Here is a 15,585-nt window from a genome sequence, read left to right on the forward strand (position 1 = left end):
GCAATGCCATGCAGTGACCAAGAATGATAGTGAAGACACAGGCAGGGATGTGTGTCAAATTAGCGATAACTAATTTGGAAGGCAATGAGCCAAGGGAAACAAATGAGGACAAACCCCTTGTGCTGAGCTGGTGAAGGAGCCGTGTCTGCCATGCTCTGCAGAGGTGTCCCCGCAGCCATGCTTGTGTTTGGGCTGTTTAACTGCTAAACTGCTCTCTGACACTACCTGCTCCCAGACTCAAAGGCAAAGTCTTCATTGAAGTCTCCGATACACAGTGGGGCCCTAAAGCATTATCGTCCTTAATTGAGCTGAGCCCTTAAATCCCCGCACGCCTGCGAGAGAGCACACGACTCTGCTATTTGCATTCTCAAAGGTGCAGTGAGACACTCAGCTCACCCTCGTGGGAGTCTGCCAGGCACAATACTGGGATTTGGGGTGGAAAAGGATGATTCTAGGACAAGGCAGCTTTGTTGTGAACCACAGCCTTGCAGATCCTGTGGGGTGAGAACATGAAAACAATTGTCCCAGGTCAGGCTAATGGTCCAGCTGTTCCTCACTGGACTGATGGCCCAGAATCCTGGCTCCAAAGGGGATCAGTAACAAAAATGAGGGAGAATGAATAAGAACCAAGTAAAGGACAGAGGAATCTCCACCCCTTTACATCCAAATCCTTGTATTTAAATTTTTTAAATGAATCTAATATTCGTTCTCTACTCCCTTTTCCATCCCAGTATAGCCATTTACATCCAGCCTCCAAAATATCCCGTTGAAATGTGTTCTGCTATTGGATAACTGGCAGCGTGAAAAAATAGCATATGGTTTTTCAAATCAAAGCATAATGTCAAAGTGTTCTCCGCTGTCTGCCCATGCGCCTCCACAGACAAACCACGTCATCTCATTTGGAGTTTATAAAACATGCAAAACTGCTCATCTGGCACCTTTTTTTTGTTGTCCATAAAAAGAAGAATTAAATTCTCCAACATATCTAGACTAAACTCTAATTTAACTTATTTTAGTTCAGCAGTCTCTAACGGATCTTTGATCAGAGTGTATTATAAACTAGGAGGTTAAAAACCAGACCCAGGTTTAGGAACTTGGATATGTTTAGGCCAAACCCACATTACAAAGAGAATTGCACGTATAAAAAGAATATTTAGGCTGCATTGTAGGTTAACCCTAGAGGACTTGAGGTAGATTTTAGCCTCAGTATTTGACTTAGAAAGGAGTTTTGTCCTTAACTGCTATGGAAAGATTTACAAACTGCTTCCTTCACCATCCCACACACCTTTACTCTGCACGTGCAGCAGAGCCAGGCAAAGCCGTACATACGTACATCAGTAAGTTCCCTGGGGCAGACATGGACCGCTCCTCCCGCCTGGTCTGAACCTCGAACGGATTTCCAAAGGAGCGTTTTCTGAGCATGGCCTTCACTAGGATCTTCAAGGAAGAAAAACACACCAGTGAGAACAGCAGGATTGACTCCTTGAAGCTAGTTCAAAGGAGTCTAACAACAGCTGCTTTAATAATTCAGCAGACATTTAACAGCATTTCAGCTACAGCGTGAACTGAAGGAACCCACAGAACAGCTACGTGACTTCCAGGCAGTGAGCTCAGACCCCTGGACACACCATTGCTGGCAAGAGGCAAAGCAGACGCTGCTCACCACCGCCTGCCACTCCTGGTGGTCCAAGCCCAGGAGAAGGAGGCACCAGAGCTCTCCTGGGCCACCCTCCAGGCAGGCACTGCCCGAGGAACACTGCTGGCTACACACAAACTGACAAGGGAGCCCCAAACACCCACTTGTGGTCCCCCAAGGCTGGCAGGTAAACACCAGTATCTACTCTGTGGCAGATGTCCTTTCCCTGCTCCTCTGGCCAGGTCACCTCTAGGTTTGGAGCCTTCAGTTTGAGGATCCACATCTTGCAACCTCGAGATTAATAAAACAAAACGCACTTAGGATGCTGCTGGCGTGCTGGGATGTTTGATACCAGACACTTTGATGAGAGCAGCCAGATGTGAACAGGACTGCTCACAGGGACAGGCCCTGCAGAGTCAGGCTGCCATGGTACTCAACACACAGAAAATTCACACTGGGTTGAAAGGCCAGGTTTCTCCTGCCAGGAGCACATGTGTACCCTCTCCAAACCTCCTTCACCAGCTGAGAGCTTCAGTGAAGTATCAGCCCTTGACCCACGCAGAGGATGCGGTTGTGGTTTATACATACCACAGCTGGCAAGCTCGGGATTGTCTTCACCGAGTTCTTCACCTCCTCCTCCGTTACCTCCACCACAGAACAGTGCTCTTCCTCCAGCGGCAGCGGCTCCTCGCCACCCTTGGTTAGCCACGGATGCACCTGCATGGGGAAGAACAAAGGCAGCTGTAGCTCTGCCTTCTACAGCAAAATGCTACGATGTTGGTGATGAGACAGAAATAGGGGCACAGGGCTGATTACAGGGCAAGCTGTGGGTACTGCTCCAACCACTGCCAGCCCCTGGAACACAGGTTCAATGCTGACAGCACCGCAGTCGCCGTGACAATGTCGGTTCTTCTGGGGATTTGCTGAGGATAAGCCAGTTTTTGAGTAATTTTAGTTTAAATAAGTAAACAAGAAAGCTTTTGTCAATATTCCCAAGCAAGCAGCAGTGACAGAGCTGTTACACATGCTGCAAAATGAGCGTTCTGCATTTCCAAGGCTGTGTGCCAGAGAAAGCACCCAAAACAAACACCGGGAACAGATCTGCCTCATTAGAAGGGACCAAAGGAACAAGAAAATCAGCTGAGACAAAGAAACCCATAATATCCATGTCCAGTTTACCTTAATTTCAGGGACGGTTATCCTTGTTTCTGGATTTTTATCAAGCATACGTAGGATCAGCTCCTTGAGCTCTTCACTTATCTGTGCTCTGAGTAAAGAAAAGAGCAGTGTACAATTAACAAGGGAATTTTAAGTGTTCAAGGCAGGCATAGTCCTCACTGGGTTTACTTGGTAGAGAATCTGCTCTGCTCAGAAGATGTTTTCTCTGTACATTCAGCTTGAGAAAGGAAGGTCTAGTTGGTTTGGTTGGTTCTCAGGCATCACAGTCACTGCTATGAGGTTTGGTTATTCTGTTCTGCCCACTGACACAGAGCACACTCTCAAAATGCAGGACAAGGGATCAGGTGAATGGATCTAAGGACATTTTTAAAGACAGCACATCATAGGGGAACTTCAGAGGACAGATTCTTGGACAACAAAGTGTTATCAAGAGCAGAACTGGAGTTGAACTCTATGACGCAAGAAGGGCACAACTTGATCTGCCAAACCTGCATCAGGAGTAAGTAACCACGTGCTGGACGAAATATCCTCATTCAACATTCAAGTTCCCAGCTAAGCTCACAGGCTGCATTAATTATATTGCTTTCAGGAACACAGAGGGCAGCCAGTTCAGTTACTCAGTATTTCCTACCTGTATAGCTCAGGCTTTGGGTAACAAAAGGAGGGAACGGACAGATGCAACTAGGAGAAATAGATCTAATATTTTAACACTATTTCCAAGATCTAAATGCTAGAGTGCCCAAATCCAAAAGCCACTCTATTCATACAGTGCCCCTGGTCGTGCTGTCTGTCCCTCCAGTCCAAAGGCTTCAATGACTTTCATTGCTAGTGATGCAGGCAACATCTTTAAAGCACACTTCATTGTATGATCAAAGTGCTACTGAAATAAAATGCCAGCATACAACAGAATTGTATGAGGCAGTTAAAAGTGTTTATCATGAATGGCTTCTGAGGAGCTGCGTTTCTGCACAGTGATGGAATTTGGCAGCATAAAATGTCACTCCCAGCAGGGCTGGAGTTCAGACTGAAAACACTGATAAGGACAAGGTGCTGTGCCTACCTGCTCTGCACCCCACCAAGCAGAGGAGGGAATAAACTATTGTAAACCTAAATGAAGACCATATCACAGTAAGGAATATTTTATTATGATTAAAACAGAGCTGCTGTTCAATGATTTATGAATATGTGGACTTTGGTTATCAGATCTTTAACAAATAACCAACAGAAAACACTGCTCGTTCAGTGGGAAGAGGCAGAAAGGGGGTTTGGTTTGAAGTCTGAACACTTTCAGAGTTACATCGAGGGTCTGCAGTTCACAGGCAAGGGCAGGACGAGTCCTCAGAGGCTTCTCACTGCCTAGGCTGCACTTCAGGTGACATTTTGAGTAGGAATGGGAAGAACTGTTCTGCTCTTGGGATGAGCTCCCAGCACAGAGAACAGCTGCAGGGAGTGACTGCATTTAACAAGTCAGAATAAACAGAATCTCATGGTAGGACCACGCTGAGAAGCAGGTGAGATGGTGTTTTTGAAACACTTAACATCAGATCTGTGCCAAACTGACAATGGCTTTATTTAAAATACAAGAAATAGAATATGTAAAGCACCTAACATTTCTGAGCACCAGATTGATTTCAACCCAAGACAGGATTAATGCCATAAGGAAAAGCCTTTCAAACCGGGTCACAGAGCATCACGGGGGTTATGGCCAGGTGACAGACAACATCGCCCTGTCTCTGTTTTTCCTTCTCTCTGTTCTGCCAGGGCACTTGCTGTACCCAGCAGCATTTTTCCATCTGAAAAGCCTGCACTATCTGGAGTTTCTCAGAGTCACAGCCCTGTAAGAGCTCTCAGGAAAATGTCAAGCATCACCAAGCTCAGCACCCATTTGGCACAGTTGCCAGTACCACAGATCATTTTACACGGTGCCTGCAGGTCAGAGAACATTGTCCTGGACTCAGATCTTCTCCAGGAGGAGACTACACAGAGCTTTTGGTTCCTGTAATACATGTCTGGACACCTCTCTAGCTTGCTTTTTAGTCATGCCAGGACCATCAGGGTGTGAGCTAACCCCATTCACCTCGTGTCATGACAAGGACTCATTGACATGAATGAGAACTCCAGAGCGACAAATATTTATCCCAGCGTCTCTAAGGGAAGAGAAGGGACAAAGACGCCAGTACAATCAGCTCCATCTCTGTCCTAAGGTTGTCAGGAAACAGGCAATGAGTTGCCATGGACTGTCTGCAAACAGGATTGTGTCTTTTGTAGCCATGGTGAAATAAATTGAAACCAAAATATTCCTAACTGTAGCGAGGTGCTAATTCTGTGGGAGATCAGAGTGGATCCAATCCAGTGAATTCCAGCTTTATGTGTGTCTCTGTTACTGCCTTTATCTAACAAATAGATGTAGCTTAGACAGCTGTCAACACCTAGTAACTCTGCTTCTCCAACAACCTAATGAGGGGTACAGATTTTTTTAGATGGGGAGAGCAGGTCACTGGGAAATCTAACTAAATCATGCAGCCAAATTATCGCTGAAGGAAATGTCTGAATGAAGAAAAGGTTCTTAGCACAAGCCAGCCAGCCCATTAAATATTAATAACTTGCTGCAGAGACAGATGGGAACAGTCACTTGTGAGGCGACTGCTAACCCAAATATATGATGGCTGAGAGTAGGTGGGCACCTCGCCAGGACCCAAGTGAGCAGAGAGACCATGCCAGGGAAACAAACAATTTCTTTTTCCCCTGCAGAGCTGTCAAGACAAAGTCCCGCTCATCCACAGAGCACAACTGGTGAGAACAACCAGCCTCTGTGCCCTTAATGCCTGAAGCCTGGTGAGCTGTGAAACCTCATCAGCATCACTCCATACCCACGACTGAGGCCCATGTTTGCCATCTAACAAGTGCCCTGACCATGTGGCCACAGATCCATGTGGTCCTTGGTGTGGGCTCCACCAGCCGAGCAGAGCTGGCTCCACCTGAGCTCTCTTCAGTGGCTCCAGTCCATGGAGAGGTGATTAATGCAGCTTGTGGAGCCTGAATCACCCTGCCTAGAGCAGACGTCTAAAACCAGACAGGCTGAGCATGCATTGCTCTCCATAGATTCAGAAGGAAGGCTGGGACTGCCAAGGCAGAGGCCCAGCCCTTTGCTGTAGGTGTCTAAAAATTCCGTGAGCATCTCACAAAAATCATGTAATAGATGGTGGATACACATGTATCGTGGGCTGCCTGACAACAATCCCTCCCTCTCTAATAGCAGACATGCCTTTCTTTAGAGTTTTCATTTCTTCATGTTTGCTTTAAATCAAGTCATTTTATCTGTACGTTTTTATCACAATGAGCAATTGGGTCAAGAAAGTCAAATTATTTCTCGACTACTGTGCTGATTTGGGAAGGAAAATGCAGCCAGCCATCCCACCCAACACAGCCCAGCAGTCTCCAGCACGCAGCTCTGACTGTGGCCAACACGCGTTCCCTTCACTGACTAAAGCAGGGTGCAGGGCAGCCTCTCTATCAAATGGGTAAATTATATCCCTGGAGAGTGTTGGAGGAGGCAGAGGAGTGGGGATGCACCAAGCTGTGGCTGAGTATCTCAGGACAAGCCTCCTTCCATGCGGCATTTCTCCCAGCTCCAAGACAAATCTGTGGAAGTGGCATGTGCTTATACTTAGATTGAGACCAAGGTCTATAAACCACATTGCTTTTGAAAACTAGTACATTTAATCACTCCGGTGGCCACTGCATTCAGGAAATGCAAACCCCAACCAAGCCGTGTTGCCAGCATCTCCAGGGTCAAGTAGCTGAGGCAGAACTCCCCAGACCCACACTGAAACACCTCCTCTCCCAAAGAGTTCAGGAGCTATTTCCTTTAGTCCCTGTCAGCTCAACACAGACCCAGGAGCAGTAGAGGCAGCTGTAAAGCTTCAACAATACCTGCACAAAGCCCAGGTGAAGGGCCCAGGAGAACACAACCTCACCTACCCTTATCTGTCCCTGTGTGGTGACCTACTGGCATTTGTGCTGCACAGTAACAATGAAGGCTGAACTTTGTTTTACAGTAGCTGAGTAAAGTTTACTTACTCTTCTGGGAACTCTACAGGTTTGTTCTTGATCCTGTTATGAAGACCCAGAATATATTCATCTATAAAAGGGCACTGTAAAGCAAACAAAAGATTTTCCAGTTGTCAGAGGTCCTAGAACTGCTTAGACATTTGTCATTCAAACAGTACATGCTGTTTACACTCTCCCGATTCTACACTGAGATAGAAATCAAGAAAATCTCAAACAAAAAAATCTCACAGAGTGCTGGTACCTGCTGTACTGCTCACCCTGCGAGAGCATGGGCAGGATGAGGGGCTTCTGGCCATAGGAGAGGGAAAAAAATCCATGACAGAACATGGAGCTGGCTCTGCTAAAGTGGTCTCCATCTGGCCCAGCTCAGCTCTGGCAGACAGAGCTTTCTGTAATCTGGATTGCTGAGGTGCTGCAGCACCTTGGGATCAAACCTCTGCCTCTCTCCATGCTCCACCTGGCTTGTTCTGAATGCAGGCAATTCAGATAACTCCCTGGCAAACTGTTGAGTGTGTTATTGATGCTGCTCTGGGTTTTGTAGCACAAACAACTAGTCTGAGTAAAGGGGTCAACTCTAGAAACCATCCTTTCCACAGATCACAATGTCAGCCCCTTCTCATCCGCAGGGTGAATTGGGAAAACAGGAGCTTGCAGAAGGTAGGTCTTTGTTTCTAATATTTGCCTTTATTTGGAAAGGCATGAGTCAAAAGCCATGGGGCAGACACCCTCATGCAGGGCTCCAGCATCTGAAAGGCAGCTTACCTTCCCATAAACAAAGCAGTACAGGGTGATTCCCATGGCCCACACGTCAAGCGCCTGAAAGAAAACATGCGCAGGCAGTAAATGAGATGTACCAGAGATGATCTGAATGAGCTGGATTTTCCCACTGACTCACAGAACATCATTCACATGCATTTAACACTGTGCAGAGTCTCTCTGAAGTGGAGCTCCCAAAGGCTCCTGTACCATGCCTGGGGAACAAGGACTGTGCTGGGCCAGATGCTGCTACCCTTGCCCTTGCTGTGGAGCGCAGTGACCAGCAAGCAGCCTCTTCTTACAGAGGATGACACCATTCAGGGCTGAACATCAAAGAGCTGAACCTTAAAAGTCTTTTTCCATGCAAAAAAACACCCCACACTTGACCCTATCTCTGCAATACAGTGCTTCACAGTGCCCCTCGATTTCAGGGGATCAAGACACAACATTGGTGGCCAGCAGCCCCCATGCCTCTTTATTATTTTGGAAGGAAATTGGGGGTTTTCTCCATTCCCTTTGTGCAGGGAAAGGGCTCTAACACCAGCTCCTGTCTGGGCAGAGTTCTGCAGCAAAGCCTGGCTGCTCACACAGAACCACCTAAGTGAGTTTTGTCTGGACTGAACAAAGAACTAGAGCTTCAGTTTAACTTAATAACAATCACAACTGGGACCATAATCCCTGGTGGGCAACACGCAAAGGATGCGGGTGCGGCGCTGCCCTTCATGCCCTTTGTCCCAAAAGACTGTGAGCAAAGACATACCTTTCCACTGAAACTTTTGCCAGTGTCTGAAATGGCCTCTGGTGCCATGAAGGCTGGTGTCCCTGCCGTGCTGGAAAGCTGAGCATCATTCCCTTCAAATTGATTGCTGACTCCAAAATCAGCAATTTTGACATGCCCATCATCTCCTAAGAGCAAGTTGGAAGGCTTGATGTCCCGGTGAACGATCTTCTGGTAGTGCACTGAAAAGAAAAATTAGGAGCATGGTCTGATACAAAAGAAAACTCATCCAGAGGAAACTTGTCCAGGAGGATGAAAATAAAGGCACAAGCTCAGGCATCCCACTCAAGGCTGCTGCTGGATATGCAATATAATGCAGCAGAAGTGCCATTTCCTATAGCTGTTCCTTTTTGATACCTCACTGGGATGTACAGAGCACAGCCCTCTGAAATACATTGGTCGGCAGTAATTATGCAAAGAACAGACATGAACCCAGAAAGAGCCCAACCAGCAGGCCAGAGCAGAGCTGTTAGAGAAGGAAATCGCTTAAGTCTTGGGGATTTGCTTGGCCTCATCAGACCAGCTGATGGGTTGGGCAGCTTGCTGTATTAGAGGTTTGTGGGATCCAAATAACGAGATTCATTTCTAATTTGTTTACTTTGAAACTGCAGTGCCACAAAGCTAACCAAAAGGGACAGAATCACAAGCAGAACTAAACGGGCCCAAAGGAGATATTTAGGCAAAACAAGACAGCTAGCAACCAAGCACCCAGGCAAGCCAAGAGCTCAGAAATCAGTGAGTATTTCCAACTCTGACCATGCAGTAATCACCAGCTCCAGCTCTGTCCCAGCAGACAACTACAGGCACCAGCTGAATTGCTGTACATCCAAAATGAAATAAACCCTTGCAAAGAGCTTGAAGGCTGAAATGCACTGAAAACACCACCAATAAAAAAATCCCACCCATTACAGGCTATCTGGGAAGTGATATTGCAGCTGCAAGAAAGGCATTTCTGGACAAGCGAGTGAAACAGCAGCAGGGGGGTGTAGGAAAGTGGCTGTTGTCTTAGGAACTTGGAAAACAAATCTGAAAATAAAAACAATTTCTAGAACACAAACTGATCCCCAAAACAGGACTGTAGAAACACCAAGAGACTTTCCTGAACAGGAGAGAAAATGCTTTAAGTCTTTACTGCCCTTGCCAGGGCAACAGGACCCCTCATCCTCCCTCCCCCCCAGCCCAACCACCATTTTCACATTTCCTTCTTGCAAACAAAGCATGTTTGGTTTTACACCTCCCCATGAACACTTCTTGTATCTTCTAGAAAACACAGAATTGGGTGAGGGAAAATGATGGTCTAACCCCTTCCTGCTTTATAAACCTGGTCAACACATTGCCACAAAAGCAGCCTGCTCTATGGAACAACCCAGCTTGTGTTTTAGGATCGAGAACGAACAAATCTCATGTAACTTCTGTTCTACCTGTCCTCGGGGAGGTTAAGTCACACTTGCAGACATTTCTTCTGCAAGGACCATTCCTCAGTTTAAAGCACTGCTGAGGGATGCTGTCCTTGGCACATTAAAAGGCTGATCTGGAGACCCAGCAGACAACAGCTCAAAGGAGAACTCTAGCATTTGCATCCTTGTCCAGATGTGCAGCAAGCGCGTGGCCACGCTGTGATGTGAGCCAGTTAACACTGTAACAGCCCAGCTAGACAGGCAGGATAAACACCAAAAACCCTACAACAACAGTAATTATGAGGAGACATCTGCTGCGCAGCAAAGCTGGTGGCAAGTTGGCATTTCATTATGGTAATACAGGGAGAGAGGCAAATAAAACAAAAGAAAAACCAAAAACAAGGGGGGAGTAAAGTTTCCCTTCAGGAGATGATGAGCTGCCTTTCACACAGGTGTCTGGTATCGTGCCTGATACCACAGGGCTAAGATTCCCAATGCCTTTAAAAAAAACCATACAAGCCACAAATACATGTGGGCAGTACAAGTACATCCCTGGAGCTAAGTCTGAAAACTAAGGTAGTTACAACAGGCAAGCAGGTACACTAGGCTTTTTATTATTTCTTCCATACAGGAAAGTAAAACAAAAGAACACGCCCAGAAAACAAAACCACAAACCAATTCCCGTATCAAATAACTATTTATCTTGTAAAATACATTCCCTGCCTTTGCACAAACTAATAAAAGTAAAGGAAAAATGCAGGCTGTTTGGCAGATGCTCTGTGTTTGTCCAGTGCCCATCTCAGCCTGGTACCCAGCGGGTCTGGCTGTAAGACACAGGAGCAACACGAATGTTGAACAAAGAAATAAGAAACACATCCTCCGCAAGAATCAAAGTCAAACACTAGGGTCAATGAACATTTGTGCTTCCCAGACCAGAACATCCATGTACTTGATGTGAGCGTTGGGGACAATGACAGCATCTGACCTTGATTGCTCAAGAGAAGAAAATGAGCACAAGTAAGGCTTATGCTATCTGCAAATCCTCTGCTCTGTCTAGTTGCCTTCTGCAGAGGCAACAGCCATGAAGGGAGAGGGATGCGGGACAGGAATTATGCACCAAGCACCAGTTGGGTGTAAATGAAAGAGGCTCTGTCACAGCTATAAAATTTGTAAGAGCAAGAGCTTACATTTACCAACAAATTATTTGGTGAGGAGCTGCTAACCTGATGAAGGCAACCTGAAATCCCTTTCTGGTCTGAAGAAATATAATTCTTAAAGTCCTGGTCTGCCAGCTGCTGTGCGCTTCCTCCCCTGCACAGCTATCTAAATCAGGCTCCAAAATGCACAGGCTTATCCTCTCCTGCACACTCTGCCTTGCTGCTGGTACAGTTCTGTACAATACAGGACTGCAGCAAGAAGAGTAAAGGTTTCCCACCAAATCATCCCCAAGTCCCCCTGCAGGCAATATTAAAAACCTGGTTGTTTTGACAGCTGCAGAACAGAAGCAGCATCACTTGTCTGCAGGACATCAACCCCACTAAGTTCAGAAAAACTTCCCAACCCACCAATGTCTGCAGCAAGTCCAGATCTCTTATAGATAATGCTTTGCAGGGAGAAGGGCTGGGAACAATTAGTTCAGCAGGGCTGGCCAAAGGCTGAGTGGCCAAGCAGTGGGATGTGCCTACAGTGACATGGGCATCATTGCCACGCACTGCACAAGACGCCTGGGGACAGAGCTCTCTTGAAGGAAAAATACTTGTTAAACCAGCGTGATCTGCATTTCCAGCACAACACGCAGAGGAAAAGATGGTGTTATCCCCGCAGAACTCCAGAGGAAGAGCTAGGCATCTCAGAAATAAAAACCTACCACTAATGATACCTTCCAGACTGCTAATGGCTGTACAGAAGGAACAACAGCTCAAGGAGGAGACAACCCATGGAGTCACCCAAGGGGAGCAGGCGACAGCCACAATCTGTTAATCAACAGCACAAATTAACCCTCTCATTTCACCCTGAGTATCCAGGGAACAAGCAGCCAGCTTGTACTTCCAGGTCACAAAACATGACCATTTAATACACCGCTTTGGTATACACCGAACATCATTTCTGTGAAGAGCCAGTGGATGATGTGTTCAGTCCCTTGGCTGCCTTCGGTGGGACAAGGCAGCTTCCTTCACAACATGCAACTCATTTCACAAATGCTCCTCGTTTCCAGATACCACAGGCCATTCAGAAACTAAATTGGCTTTCCTTCTCATTCAGAAGCAAACACCTTGGAACTGACTGCTCAGATAAACAGGCAGTGAAAACCAAGAGGGAGCAGAGGTAGAAGTGCTAGAAAAACAGAGACTGTTCCTTGGTCCTTTTTAAAAAGGTGCCTTCACTGCATTCCCTTCTGGAAACCTTAGAGCTCCAGCAGCTTAACACCAACTTGCTAAAAGCTTATTTAGAAATTATACATATAAAACTTCGCAACGTTCTGACACATTCTGCTATTTCTGAGGCTGATGCTGAATTATACTTGATTAAAAACAGAATCCCACTCCCATTCAAGGGCAAAAGCAATCCATATGGTGCTACTGCAGAGTCTGCTTAGTATTATTCTCACATCACCCCTGTAGCAAAGAAATTATTCAACACCCTCCCAAGGAAACTGCTGCACCTCCATCCAGAGCTTAAAACAGAAACTGCTCTTTGAAGCAAACCTCTGTATGTGTCTGCAATGCTCTGCTGAGAAATACCCGGGGTACACAGATGCAGCAGGCTGTGCAGGGGGAACACCTGCCCCCAATACTCACCTGGGACAAGGATCTTAGTATAGCTCCAATTTTCACAGCTCTATTCACTCTTTCACCACTTTCTCACTGCATCCAAACCTCTGCCACTTGCTTAAGCTCAGGTTTTACAAAGGGAGATCCCAACACACAGCACTGCCCAGCCCTTTGGAACAGTTCAGCTTCCATTTGTGCTCCTTGCCTTCTGGCTGTCCTTCTATACCTGTTCTCCAGCCCACATGAACACATCGTATGTCACCAGTCCCAGAGGATGTGCAGAGCCTCCTGCCACAGCCACACATGTGCCAGTGTTGAAGGGATCCCAGGAAAGCGGGGAGCAGGGCACATGTAGCAAGTACTGCCAAAAGACCCTCACAGTCTGTGCCATGGGCCGTGTCTGACCCCAAACACAATCACATAACTGCATGAAACCACAACAATCAAACTGCCTGATCTTTAAGAGGCTCCAGTACATCTATCTGCTCCATCAGCTAATTATTCTTACTCTTATATAAAGTCCTTGTTCATTGTGTATCAGCAACATAGCTACATGAAATGTGAGGATTTTTCTCTTGGTTTGGGGTTTGTTTTTTTTAAAATCATCTAAACAGAGCTTGTCTGCATGTGATCAAACACAAGGCAGCCCCTCTCCTGGCAGTGTCATTTATAACACCCAGCACCTTGCAGCTGTAGTTGTGGTACACAGACCTCACCTCCCCGGGTTCAGTTTTGAGGGGCTCTGAACTTGCAGAGGTAGGAACAGAGGGAGCAAGTCCCCATTTCCCCACATGGGAATGGGGGTACAGATGGATCAGTAGCTCACTGGCAGTCCCAGTAGAGCACACAGCAGCTCTATCATGGGCTCATGTCCCAGCTCTGCCGGTCCACACCAAGGTGAGGTCTCAGGAACTCACCTTCGCCAAGAGCCAAAGCAGATCAAACCCATCTACACCGATGCTTCAGCACACCTACCCCAGGCTCACGTTGCAGTAGATATTCTTCAGAAGAGACAAGCCTGTGTCAACTCAGCTGCTGATTTATTTGCTTAAATTTCCTTTTAAGATAATGGAAATTATACTCATATATCAATGATCAAGTAGATTAAGTCTTATCTCAGAAATGCCAGATTTGATCTGCACATCAGGCACTTTGTTATTGCTCTAGGCTTAGCACGCAGGGCTCTGGAGCATTGCAGGCATTTGTACAGGTGCCCTGCAGAGAACTGCTGCTGGAAGGGTGACTTCCCAACAGCTTTAGCTGCATGTCATGACCTCTTCAACGCAACAGCTCAGATGAGACAAGCAGAGGGGACCAGAATTGCAAACCTTAGTTTCCCTAGACACATTCAAAGGCAGGAAATTGTGCATCTTCTACAGAGAGTGCAGGAAATAATGTTTTTTCTTCTTTCAGCCACACTGACAGCAACCATTTCAGCTTCTCATGAGCTGGATAAAATATTGAGCTTGCAGCTAAACAGCAGAAGGGACAGCTGCTGTGCTTCATCGCGGCTGTGCAAGTCAGCAGGGCTTTCCCCTGGGTCGAGCTTGCGTGCGTGTTCTGTGCTAAGCGTCTGCTCCTGGCTAGTGTCACAGCCAGGCCACCTGCTTAGACAGACCTTGTGTTTGCTTATTCCTGTGCTTTACTTAGGCTTTTACTAAATGAAGCTCCTTGAGTCTCAATCCTAAAACCACACTGGGACACCTGCCTGGTTGTGCCTTTTGATGAGGACGCTTCTCCCTTGCACCTCTCCTGCGGCTCCCACGTATGTCTCCTGCCACTGGAGAAGAGTTTCAGGTACCTGCTTCTTACGTTGAACCAAACATGTGCTCACAGTAAGGAAAACACTTCTGGCCAGCAGACATCAGTCTGACAGTTGAAGAAAATCTTCCCCTGTTACACACTTCACCTGGTACTGGTTTCCACTGTTCATCTGCCAAAGCAAACTGGCATGACACCAAATACACCTTCAACTCAGCAAACCCATTTACTGTGCAGTTATTAAATACAAGTCACCACTGAGTCAACCCAGAAGGAAATTCTACTGCCTTCAAGAAGTAAAAACCTTCTTCAGGTATCACCATACCTAGGATATCCAAAGGAAAACGGCAGAATATGTCTTTGTCCAGCACACCTGTAGGCTTTTTTGGTGGGAGGGCTACATCAGCTCCCACAGTAAATAGTTTCAGCCACACTTACTGTAGAAAAGAACTATGACATACTGTTGTGCTCTCATTTAATAAGGCTTGGGGGGCTCTGAGACTGCTAGATTTTTCTGACAGATGGTCATGGGGTAGAAGGACACTTGGCAGAGACAAGAGGCCTTAAAAGGCCACCCCTGAAGAAGTGATTGAGGTCTATAAACCAAGGGTAGCATGGAGAGAGCATGATTGTTCCAAAGTTGCTGAAAACCTGCAGGATCAGACTGAACCCTGAATGGGAACTGCTCGCCACAAAATGTAAATAGGAGGTAGCAGACACCAAAGACTTACACAGGTTTAAAAAGGAACCAGACAAACAAATGGAACAACATCAGAGGCTACTCAACAAAGACAACCTGTGGCTGAGGAAATGCCTGTGGCCACCAATCTCCGGGTGCTGGAAGGCACGTTGCAGGGCGTATGGCTGGCGGGTCCCCCTGCGTGACACCCCAGACTGATAGGCCAGGCTGATGCGCAGCTGCCTGGCTCTGTGGCAGTGCTGTACTCACCTCCCAGCTGCAGCTGCAAACCCCTTCGGCAACTATTCGCTATCCAGCACACCTAGTTCTGCTGGGAAAGCCTTGTTTGCCTCACTAGAAGGGAGACCAAGGCTTAACCTCAGATAAGCACTACTAGAGGGAAGTTACAAGTGGAAAGGGAGGTAATTGCACATATCTCCAATGCACAGAGACGCTTAAGCACATGCTTTAGTTAATGACACAAATAATCCGGCAAAACTTTTCCATCCAAAGCACTTAAGTACATTCTGAAACCACCACTCCAGTGCACTTACAAC

The 15,585-nt window shown here is 46.7% G+C and overlaps 1 protein-coding gene across 6 annotated transcripts in view; it reads right to left on the minus strand.

Annotated features, from left to right (window-relative positions):
* CAMKK1 (calcium/calmodulin dependent protein kinase kinase 1) overlaps window positions 1-15,585 on the minus strand; it is an 81,724-nt gene that overhangs the window by 10,099 nt on the left and 56,040 nt on the right. For all 6 annotated transcript variants that reach the window (XM_065037103.1, XM_065037108.1, XM_065037104.1 and 3 more), the window contains 6 exons: window positions 8,403-8,602; window positions 7,649-7,702; window positions 6,896-6,969; window positions 2,816-2,903; window positions 2,225-2,353; window positions 1,334-1,437 (listed from right to left, as the gene is read on the minus strand). In XM_065037103.1, the coding sequence (XP_064893175.1) occupies window positions 1,334-1,437; window positions 2,225-2,353; window positions 2,816-2,903; window positions 6,896-6,969; window positions 7,649-7,702; window positions 8,403-8,602 (649 nt within the window). The remainder of the gene's footprint in view (window positions 1-1,333; window positions 1,438-2,224; window positions 2,354-2,815; window positions 2,904-6,895; window positions 6,970-7,648; window positions 7,703-8,402; window positions 8,603-15,585) is intronic.

The sequence above is a fragment of the Columba livia genome, chromosome 20 (genome assembly GCF_036013475.1).
Source record: "Columba livia isolate bColLiv1 breed racing homer chromosome 20, bColLiv1.pat.W.v2, whole genome shotgun sequence".
Taxonomy (NCBI): domain Eukaryota; kingdom Metazoa; phylum Chordata; class Aves; order Columbiformes; family Columbidae; genus Columba; species Columba livia.